At 47.9% G+C, this 12221-nt stretch overlaps 1 protein-coding gene across 1 annotated transcript in view; it reads right to left on the bottom strand.

Moving 5' to 3' along the window:
• GMPR (guanosine monophosphate reductase) overlaps positions 1 to 12221 on the bottom strand; it is a 171386-nt gene that overhangs the window by 79183 nt on the left and 79982 nt on the right. Inside the window, exon 6 of the mRNA XM_073678800.1 lies at positions 11833 to 11939. Within this exon, the coding sequence (XP_073534901.1) occupies positions 11833 to 11939 (107 nt within the window). The remainder of the gene's footprint in view (positions 1 to 11832; positions 11940 to 12221) is intronic.

Below are 12221 nucleotides of genomic sequence, written 5' to 3'. Positions count from 1 at the left end.
TGGAGCCTGTTGCTCGAAGGACATTTACGTTGCACTGGCAGTGCTTCATTAAACGTTACTGTTAAATCATTCAGAAGGACACTTGTCAGATGTGTTTGTGAAAGCAAATGAATCTATCGTGTGCCTGAGAAAAGCTGCCACCTATGGTCTCCCTGAGCAACGGTTCCCCCAGGATTCCAAAGAATTCATGAAACCCGTCTTGCCCTATCTGAACCTAGCGGCATGCGTATAACACTACTGGTGGGCATGCCTCTGACACATTCTGTAGTATGATCTGTTCTTACAAGCAAGTACTGTAAAGTTTAAGTGGCATTCACCAGAGAAAACCATAATTGGCAGGTCCTTCATTGGTGCCTTGTTTTCTTCACAGATGACAACAGGCTCACTCTGAGAACATACGAGAGACATAAATGAGCTTTGAGTTGCTATAGTGACGGTTATTCGGCTTGCAACATCATCTATCATCGCTTTGGTGGTGGATCAGTGGTGGTCTGAAGAGGCATATCCTACGAAGGTTACACAAACCTCCACCTCATAGCCAGCAGTAATCTGACAGCTGTTCGGTCCTGCGATTACATTTTCAGAGTAAGGCCGTGGCCACACGAGCTTAGATTCTCTCATGCGAGAGAATCGGGTCGATTATGTTAATGGCACTCCGATCAAACTCTGATCCCAGTTTGATCAGAAAGTCAGCTTAGTGTGATCCGATTCTCTTGGATGAGAGAATTGTAGCACAGGTGAGGAGAAGATGGAGAACAAGATCTCTCCATCTTCTCCATTCTGTGAGTCTGCAGAAATCGGACTACACTCAGATGTCATCCGAGTGCAGACTTATATTTTCTACTCACACATAGACTTGAATGGGTGAGTGACATCCGAATTGTACTGCAAATCGCAGCATGCTGTGATTTTTTTCATTCAGCATGAGAAAAAAAATGCTGATCACCACTGCCCCATTGAATAACATTGGTCCAAGTGCTATCTGGTAAAACCTCGGATAGCACTCTTCCAATGTATATGGTCATGTGAGCGAGACCTTATTGTCAAACCTTAAACTGGTATAGTCCTCCCAGTGCAGGACAATGCTACACAACATCACAGCAGAGAATCTGAACCCTCACCATGCAGGTCATGTCTGCAGTGAGCCAGTTAAACACCAAGCAGTTATGTACCACTAGGGGGCTGTGTCCTCCTCCCAAGTGCCTGAGGTACAGTACACCCAGACCCAAGTTGATGATCCTTCTGCAGATTCACGGCTACAAGTATAGGAACTGACTAAGAGTGTGGCTGCTTTATGTAAAACTGTGCAGACTCTCCAGGCATGTTCACCCGCAGAGAGGATCCAATTAGCCTCCAGCCCGGTTGATATTCCATGGCAACAGCAGATGAAGCTCCCACCATGGCAGTGAAGACTGACCTGCACTGGAAGGAGATCTACTGATCAATTTGACTACACAGGGACAGACCCCTTCTCGCTATAGGAACGATTCATAGAGCTAGGAAGACCAATAAGTAGATTTGATTTGTATTTATGTTGAACTATGCTTTATGTAACGTTAATGAAAATGTTGAAAAAGAAGATGTGACCACATGGACTAATGTGAGATTTCAGTAACCATTACACTTTCTTTTACTACAAGAACTCTTGTAAGGACTTAAGAACTGAAAGGAGCCTGGTACATCGTGCCTTTGTCAAGAAGACATCCAAAACAGCCAGTGCAGTGAATTTTATAATATGGTCTGACTTACTATGTCTGTGTCATTTTGTTTTATTATGGACTGCCTATCGGCTAAGTAGCCTGAGGACGTGCTACTCTTCACTATGGGGGAATGTGGCGCCTATAGAGCCACAAAACGCCTGCATGTGTGATATAATTCATATGTATTGCCAGCAATGGTGAGAGATAAGTTCTCTGCTGATATCATTATGTGGCACCCCAGGGGTCTGGTTACCACAGTAATAGAAATATTATGTCTGAGAGCAAGTGGGAGGTCTCCTGGTCAGGAGCCCTCAAGCATGCAACACCGCCCGCCCAGACCTGGGAGGGGAGGAATCTGCCCTTATAAACTGGGTCTGGGGCGGGATTAGGACAGTCAGAGCCTGGAGAGGGAAAGTTACAGCAGGAGCTCTGTAGGAGCAGGAGCGAGTGCCAGGGGCTGGAAGCCAGATAGCTCGCCCTGGCTGAAGACACTAAGACCGGACACGGAGTCCGAGGCTGTGGGGACATCCAGATCCAGCAGCAGAATCCAACCGGCAGGGGATTCCAGGTCCTCTGGCCATAGAAGCCTGGAGGCACGGTCACAAGCAAGGGACCAGCACCGCCATCGTGGAGCGGAGGCTAACAGAAGGCCCCAAGTCACCGGCCATACGGGTGAGCACCACACGGTACACTCAGGGACGTGGGCTACTTCTACCCGCATACAGCAAGGTAGCCAGGAAGAGTGCAGATAGACGGGGAGGCCTACAACTCCACCTGGCCAGGGGAGATCCTGCTTGCTCACAGACTGACCAGGCCTCTACTGCTAACCAGTACTCCCGGGAGGGTCTGCTTTATAACACCAGTAAAGACCCTGAACAGCACAGGCTCTGAGTTGTCCCTGCTGCGCTCGTGCACCATCACTCCCATCATTCGCACTAACTGCCCTGAGGCTATACTTCTCCCGTGGGGAGTCATCCCATACTTGGCTGCGCATACAACACCAGCCTCAGTGGTCTGCATCGCAGCGGCGGTCCCCACTGACCGCAATCCACGGGTGGCGTAGTCGGACAATTATAATACTACTAAGTCTGCCACTGGTTTGACCACCCTGGGCACGGACCAGGTCATCGCCACGGAGACTACAACCCCCAGCGATCCGGCTCCGGGTATTCCCCGCATACACATGCACGCACAACACAGGCCCAGGGGGCGAGTCAACTTTGGCGTAGTCGGCAGGATTCAAACCAGCCCGCTACCACCGGGTACTGCGCGCCTTCAGAGACTGAGATACTTACTGTGGTGAAGTTTCCCGCAATCGGACGCCATCTTGGGTCATTTCCCGCCATCTTCTGCCGTCTTCCCGCCATCCGCAGCCGCTTCCCGCCATCGGACGCCATCTTCGGGACGCCGCGCGGGAAGAAGAGGGGCGTGGACACCGAAAGCGCGCGAGATCCGAAGCTCCGCCCCACGCACTGACGCTGTGTAAGGTCCTGGAAGGGAGAGGGAGCGACGCTGACGTCACAGGAGCGCGACGCAAGGTCCTCAACCCCGATGATCGACTGCGGAGCCACGGCCTACGGAGGAAGATCATCGCAAGGTAGGCCACGGTCCACTAGGGGGGAAGGAGGATGTCGGATACAGAGGGAAGCTCCACAGCCACCGCCAGCGCAACCGCTGCTGCGGTCATGCCGTTCACCATGCCCTATATCCCGGGGGCAACCTGGCTACCCCAGTACTCAGGGGAGTCACATACCCTAAGTGACTTTAGGGAAAGACTGGACAGCCTCTTCCAGGTATACCCCCTCACGGAAGAGCAAAAAGTAAGCATCTTGGTGGCCCAGTTAATTGGGGCAGCCCAAAGGGAGGTAAAGTCCTGGCCATCTGGGAAGAAGAGGACTGTCAGAGAGATACTAGCCCGTCTGAAGACACATTTGACACCCGCACCTCAGCTGAAATAAAACTCAGATTTTACGGGTGCAAACAGCGGGCACATGAAAGTATAAGGGACTATGCTCTAAACTTACAAGAGGCCCTGAGAGCCATTAAACAGGCAGACTCTGACAACGTGAGGAATGAGGACAAACTGTTGACCGAGCAATTCATAGAGGGTCTGCTGTCCAACGCCCACCAAACCCAGTTACGTGCAATGGCCCTGCAGAACCCTGACCTAGACTTTGCGAAGTTCAAGGACAGAGCCATCCGGGTGCTCCGAGAACCGGCACCAGGTAGCGCTGTAACCCACCGGCGCCCTGCTATTACCTATCCTCAGGAGGCGGTGCCCTTGTCTACGGAGGCTGTGGGAGCTGGTGCGCAAGCTTTGGATACCAACCCGGCTACTGACCTGCACCATCAGGTCCAAGAGCTAACCAAAAGCGTAGCCGCGCTAACCAGAACCGTGCAGTCTTTACAGGTCTCTTCTCCAGGAAAGATCCAGCTGGCATCTGGACCAGAGGACGTCCCGTGGCACCGACAGAGGAAGACCCCACCGGCCAGAGGAAGACCCAGCAACAGATACAACGAGGACGGACGACCCATCTGCCGCCGCTGCAATCAACCCGGACACATGGCAAGGTACTGTCATTTAAACGGGCACAACCTGGGGTAGAGGGCCAACCCCCAGGCCTAAGATCATCAGGCCCATCGAACTGGCGTGACAAATACGTAGGGGGGCGTCCGGTCTTGCCTGTGGTACTGGATGGCATTCCTATGAGTGCCCTACTAGACACTGGGTCACAGGTGACTACCATCCCGTACGTGCTCTTCAAGCGGTACTGGAATGACTCGGACATAACCCGCTACCCAGATGACGACCTGAGCATTATCGCCAGCAATAGTCAGCCCGTGCCACAGATAGGATTTAAAGAGGTGACCATCAAGGTCGGTAAAGTTGAACTGCCGGCACAAGGACTGATCACTGTGGACATTGACCGTCGCGAGAGTCACCCAAAAATAACCCTAGGTACTAACGTAATTGAAAACTGTCTTGCAGAGGTGATTCTTATTTTGCAACAGGTTGCCAAGAACGCCAGTTCCAGCCAGCAGCGTGTGCTCCAAAAGGAGATCCGGGCACTGATGAAGCGGCAACAAGTGGAATTATCTGGTGGTGAGATAGGTAGCGTGAGAATGTGTGACCCGTTCCCTATTGCCATGCCCCCGAAGAGTGAGATGATGATTTGGTGCTGGGCAGCTATTGGTCTGAGAGGTAGAGACTACCAAGCAATGGTGGAACCCATCTACTCAGACAGTAGGCCCACCATTTTGACAGCGCGGGGGGTGGTCGATGTACGCCATGGGAGGGTACCAGTCCGCATCATAAACATCGGGGAGAGAGAAGTACACCTGCCCCGGTATGCCACGCTAGCCAAATTGTTCACCATAAACCAGAACTCTGTACAGGCCGTGGAACCCTTGCCTCCATCTCAACCAGAGGAAGGTAACGGCTCTAAGAAACAAATGGGGGACTGGTGCCAGCAACTGCATTTGGGTACTGACTCCACTCCCTCACACCAAAAACAGGGAGTCTACCGGGTGGTTCAGGAGTACGAGAGAGTGTTTAGCAAACACCCGCTAGACTTTGGGCGAGTAAAGGGGGTAGAACATCACATCCCCACGGGAGACCATCCTCCCATAAAGGAGAGATACCGACCCGTACCCCCTGCACACTATCAGCACGCCAAGGGGATGTTAAAAGACATGAAGGAGGCTGGGGTAATTAGGGACAGCTGTAGCCCTTCGGCAGCTCCACTAGTCCTAGTGAAAAAGAAAGACAACACCATGAGAATGTGTGTAGACTACAGGAAGGTCAACCGTATCACACACAAAGATGCATACCCGTTACCAAGGATAGAAGAGTCCTTAGCTGCATTAAAATCTGCTAACTTCTTCTCTACTTTGGATCTCACTAGCGGGTACTGGCAGGTTCCTGTAGCAGAGGCGGACCGGGAGAAGACCGCATTCACCACCCTGATGGGACTCAGCGAATTTAACTGTATGCCGTTCGGGCTCTGCAACGCACCAGGAACCTTCCAACGATTGATGGAATGCTGTCTGGGACACCGGAACTTCGAGACGGTCCTATTATACCTGGACGATGTCATCGTCTATTCCAAGACCTATGAGGACCATCTGGAACACCTGGCAGAAGTGTTTGAAGCCCTGGCAAACTATGGCCTAAAGGTAAAACCCTCAAAGTGTCATCTACTGAAGCCAAAGGTACAGTACCTGGGACACGTGGTGAGTGCTGACGGAGTGGCTCCCGACCCTGACAAGATCACCGTGATTAAGGACTGGCCAAGACCATCCAGCATAAAGGAAGTGCGGCAGTTCCTCGGGTTGGTAGGCTACTACCGAAGATTCATTCCCGGTTTTACCAAGAAGGCAGCTCCTATGCAGGACCTCCTGCGCTCGTGCACCATCACTCCCATCATTCGCACTAACTGCCCTGAGGCTATACTTCTCCCATGGGGAGTCATCCCATACTTGGCTGCGCATACAACATCAGCCTCAGTGGTCTGCATCGCAGCGGCGGTCCCCACTGACCGCAATCCACGGGTGGCGTAGTCGGACAATTATAATACTACTAAGTCTGCCACTGGTTTGACCACCCTGGGCATGGACCAGGTCATCGCCACGGAGTATTCCCCGCATACACGTGCACGCACAACACAGGCCCAGGGGGCGAGTCAACTTCATACCACATTGTTACCAGATCCCTTACTGAAGGACTGTGCACTTTAGCCTAAACCAGGAAGTTGTGCATGATCCCTCAGAGAGGGGAAGAGGTGCTTCAGTTGTAGTGTGAGGAAGATGTAGCATCATGGAGGATCCTGGTGCAAGGGAGAGAAGCGTGCTCCCTCTGCAAGGAAAAGCTGCACAAGGCCGAGTTTCAGTCCGAAGAGCACAGAGACTTCCAGGGTCCGTGCTAAACTGAAAGACTGCTCGGTCTTTATGACAGGCAGAAAAGTGCTTTTTCCTAGGGGCTCAGCGGTGCATAGAATCAGGAACACTACTACAGGAGAAAGTAGGTGTTTTCCACAGGATTCAAGCTGCCTGCTCTCTGGAGGGGATCACAGATCCAGTAACTGTTTTCCTTGGACCCCTGGGGATCCAAGGAATCGTCTACCAGAGGTATACTTAACAGCAGGAATGCTACACAACCTCACAGCAGAGATTCTGAACCCTCATCATACAGGTCTGACCAAAACCCTGTATGTTAACTGTATAGAAGCTTCTGGAACTGCTTGCAGAACTCCAGTAAAAGGTACAAAATGGTTATTACCCTGTCTCAAGCTGATTATTCTCTGCTGCACCATTCTTGCTCCAACTCCCCTGGGAGCCAGCCCTGGTTGGGAAGGGTTAATCATCTGGCACTGCTCATCACCACCTAACTCCCAGGGGCCCTCATCAGTGCCCGGCCATACCAGGCAGAACATCCCAACTGGCATCACAAACCTTTTTATTATTTTATTATTAACACCCACAATTAACAAAGAGTGGAGCGCACCCCCGGTCGGACCATAACAGCACTCAGAACGCCGTACACTAGTACCGTGACCGCAGCGGCCGGGCTGGCACACAAAGGCATTGATGCCATTGACTGTCTGGTTCTCCAGATCTAATTATAATAGAGAGCATATGCATACAGTGATCTCATATAGTGCTACACACTGTCCAGAAGCTCACTTATGACCTGATCCAGGTCTGGGAAAAGATTCCCCAGAACATCATCTGATTTCTCATCAGGAGCATGCCAAGACATTGTTGCATACAGATGTGTGTATACACTCACATACATTACTGAGAAAAATTATGAATTGACAAGGTGAGATTCACACAAACTAAATCTGCCTGTGATTTCAAAATTTTACTTTGATTTTCACGATGATTTGTAATCTAGCCCTCTATTGGTTGATAGTTGTGGTTTCCATTGATCGTTGATATGTCATTTTGTTTTCAATGAATTACACACTTCAGATTAGTAAAGATTTTCAACTTGAAATCCAATGTGTGATTCAAGTGTACCCTTCATTTTTTTTTAGCAATGTACAGTATTGTGCAAAAGTTTTAGGAAGGTATCTAAAAAATGCTGCAAAGAAAGATGCTGCACATACACCTTTGATGGCTATAGGATGAATGATGGTTTGGCCAATCGTTCGGCTGGCAGGCAGCTATCTGACCAGGCTCTCTTCTGGCAGACCGAGTGCTGGTGTATTCTCTATCAGAGCCCTGCTGCAAAACATCTCAGTCAGTAACTTAACTCAGGGAAAATAAAGACATCATAAGTCTGAAATCAGACTTGCTAGATCCTTATCATCTTCCCAGCCAATTATCTGCCCCCATACACGTTACTGTCAGCCGAACTCTAAGGCCAGAGGCACACCAGTTTATGGCATCCGATACGGTATGCTAATGACCATGGCCCGCATCAGCACCCAGCGCACCCGGGCAAGTGTCGGGGCCCTAGACCATCGGGGGGCCCACTCACTGTCATACATGCACACACACACATTGGAAATATTTTTAATATGGGGACTGGGAAAGCTCGCTCACCTGCCCCCAGCCTGTGTCCCGTCCAGCTCCTCAGGTATGTGGCAGGCAGGACCGCTGGCGTGTCACAGACATGGCCCTGGACTATCAGGGGGGCCCACTCGCCGTTGGGGCCCTGACCGCTTCCCCAGCATCTGTGCAGGATCGCCGGCGCTGTTTGAGTGGTGTCACTTTCCAAACGGCCACGCGCAGTGCTCTGTGCGGATGTGTCTGCTTAGCTAGTAATGACACGGCAGGGGCGACACTGCTCTTTTAATTGTGCTTGTGTGTCGCCCCTGCTGCATCATTACTAGCTGACACAGCCACACAGCGCACTGCACGCGGCCATGTCTGGAAAGTGACAGCACTCAAACAGCACCCACGGTCCTGCACAGATGCTGGGGAAGCGGTCAGGGCCCCAACGGCGAGTGGGCCCCCCTGATAGTCCAGGGCCATGTCTGTGACACGCCAGCGGTCCTGCCTGCCACATACCTGAGGAGCTGGACGGGACACAGGCTGGGGGCAGGTGAGCGAGCTTTCCCAGTCCCCATATTAAAAATATTTCCAATGTGTGTGTGTGCATGTATGATGTGAATATCTGTGTATGTCAGTGTGTGTGACTGTGTATATATATTTATGTCTGTTTTATATGTGCTTTTAAGAATTTGTGTTGAAATATGTACGTATGTCTGTATGTGTCCGTCTGTGTATATTTTTGTGAGTGTCTGCGTATTGTATGTCTGCATATCTATATCAAACAAAAGAAAAAAAGACGTAGAGCGAACAATATCCAAAAAATGCAAAATTTTATGGTCCATTATTGGGTCTGTTTTGGTCTGACCTGTATCATTGGAGTATATGCTCATTTTGGTATCTGTTTTTGGTGCTTTCTTATTTTTTTGGCTCATTATTGATACTTGTTGCCATGTTTTTATCTATTATGTCTTTTTCGATTTTTTAATAATGATTAATAAAATTTAGCATTTTTTGGATATTGTTCGCTCTACGTCTTTTTTTCTTTTGTTTGATAAAATTCTCTATTGACGTCGAACAACGTCATGGTTAGGTCCATCTGACTTAATTTATGTATGATCCTAGTGGTCAGATATGTTGTTTGATGTCTGCATATCTGTATACCATGTGCATGTGTGTATGTGTGTGCATGTCTGCATGTGTGCACAAGTCTGCATACTGTGTGTGGGTGCACGCATGTCTGCGTACCGTGTGTGTGCATGTCTGCGTACTGTCTGTGTGCATGTCTGCATACCGTGCGTGTGTGCATGTCTGCGTACTGTGTGTGTGCATGTCTGCATACTGTGTGTGTGCATGTCTGCGTACTGTGTGTGTGTGCATGTCTGTGTACTATGTGTGTGCGTGCATGTCTGCCTACTGTGTGTGTGCATGCATGTCTGCCTACTGTGCGTGTGTGCATGTCTGCATATGTGAAGGATGAGTGGGCAGGATGGGCCCTGTGTTGTATACCTATATTTCTCCACCGTATCTGTGCATCATGAATCGTTGTATGTTTTAAAGGGGCTCACTGAGACTCTTTCGCCCGGGGCCCATGAAAACCTGGAGCCGGCCCTGCTAATGACCCTCAGCTCCTGCTCTGCTGCGAGCGTGAGCCGTGTGTCAGTGCACTGTGCTGTCATTCTCTTGCATGAGAAGATCGCAGCACGGCTGCGGAGGAGACGGAGAAAGTAATTTCTCCATATCCTCCATGGCCTGACTGCGTATATCGGACTGCACAGGGCTGACATCGGTGTGCAGTCCGATGTTTCACGTGCACCCATAGACTTGTATGGGTGAGAGTGAATCGAGTCTCACTGCAAATCTCAGCATGCTGCAATTGTTCTCATGCCGAATCGGAATGAGAAAATAATCGCTGATCTGAGCTGCCCCATAGAATAACACTGGGCCAAGTCCTATGCAATGTTTTATCGCATAGCACTAGGCCGTGTTGTACGGTACTGTGACACCGGCCTTACATAAAGTCTAATATTCTTGGGTGCTTTCAAAAATAGAAGTGTTAATAGTTTATTTTTCATCAATTACCAGAATGGAAAGTGAATGAATAAAAGAGAAATCTAAATCAAATCAATATTTGGTGTGACCACCCTTTGCTTTCAAAAGAGCATCAATCATTCAAGGTACACTTGCACACAGCTTTTAAAGGAACTTTGCAGGGAAATTGTTCCAAAGATGTTGGCGTACTAATCACAGATCTTCTGTTGATGTAGGCTTCTGCAATTTTTTTTGTCTCTTAGTGTTATCGCAGACAGAATCGATGTTGAGAACAGGGCTCTGTGGGCGCCATATTATCACTTCCAGAACTTTTTGTTCTTTATGCTAAGATAGTTCTTAATTTTTGGGGGTGTTGCTCTGCTGCAGAATAAATTTGGAGCCAATCAGATGCCTTATTGATTGTATGGATAAGTTTTTGTCTATATTTCCTATTTCTCACTGCTGAGAAATCCTCACCAGATCCTTCAACTCCATTTGCTAAAATGCAGAACAAAACTTGAAAGGAATCTACACCATGCTTCAATGTTGCCTGCAAACACACTTTATTGCATTGTCTCTAGCTTTTCGATTAACAAACTACCTTTTGTTATAGCCAAATTTTTTTAATTTTGACACATCAGTTAAGAGCACATGTTGTTTTTTTTCTGCCCAACAGCTCCAATGTTTTTTTGCATAATTGAGCCAATTGGTCTTGTTTCCATGTCAAAGGTATGGCTTTTTGGCTTCTATAAAAAACACTTCTGATCAGACTTCTGTGAATAGTAGATGGGTGTAGCTGGGTCCTACTGGTTGCTGCCAGTTCTAAGCTGATGACCCTGCTGTACATCTTCTGATTTCGAAGGCAAGTAAGTATGATGTGTTTTTATCCACAGTTTCCTCGGCTGACCTCTGCACCTATGGTCCTCAGCATTATATATTACTTGGTGTTTCTTCAAAAAGAGCTTGAACCGCACATTTTGAAACCCAAGTCTGCTTTAATTTCTTTTCTAAGGAGAGACCTAGCTGATATAGTATAACTACCTTGTGTCTTGTTGCTGTACTCAGTCTTATCATGGTGTATTATATTATCTGTGACATGACACTGTTTTCCAGAACCTCACCTTTGTAGCCTAATTTGGCTGTTCCTTGCCCAGTTTTAAGTCTCCAACACAGCTGTTTCTATTTCAGTTAATGACTGTGTTTTCAACCAACATATAAAAACGATGAACATTATCACTTGTTTGGCATAATTGGTTACTCATACATCTGATAATAATCCTATCCATCAGTCCTTTGAAGGCAAAAGGTGATCACATGAAATATTGATTTGATTTAGATTTCTGTTTGTATTTTGTTAATTGATAAAACTAAACTATTAACAAGTCTATTTTTCAACGCATTCTTACATTGCAGTATTTGTTCATAGCTGTCTAAAATTTTTGCACAAAAATATATATTAAGTTTTTAATCAGCAAAATCTTTTAACCTATTTAGTGTTAAAAAAAAAACATGGAAGTTCACTTAAAAGTTAGTTGGAATACAAAAGTCCACAAAACTCATGAATTGATTATGTGTTGAATATTAAGAACATCTCTGTACTTACAGAAATAATGTGTCCTTTCAATCCATGGGCAGAATCAGCACATTCAATCACAGCACTTAACTGTGGATAGCCAACACCGGTTTTAATCCTGGTTGTGCAGACAGAACCTGTCAAAGTATCAAAATCTAATATTAATTGAAGACTGCTACATGACTAAGGTTGGAGTGCAATGGTGCAGCCAAAGACCAAACCCAACAATAATGCTGTAAAAACAATAATAATACTGTAACAATAATAATGCTATTTTCCCCGGTTGTGGCCTTTGGGTGCATGCGATATTCACAAATCACTGTAGCCAGTAGCTGCACTGTATTTCGTCTATTCCAGGTAAAATGAGTAAAATCTAAATAATTAATCAGGAATCACAGATGTCTCTAAAATTAGAAATA

This window comes from Phyllobates terribilis, unplaced genomic scaffold, assembly GCF_046119375.1.
Source record: "Phyllobates terribilis strain yellow unplaced genomic scaffold, ASM4611937v1 Scaffold_4__5_contigs__length_816908805, whole genome shotgun sequence".
NCBI lineage: Eukaryota > Metazoa > Chordata > Amphibia > Anura > Dendrobatidae > Phyllobates > Phyllobates terribilis.
The sequence above is the reverse complement of the archived record's forward strand: the minus strand, read 5'-3'. Positions and strand labels throughout refer to the sequence as shown.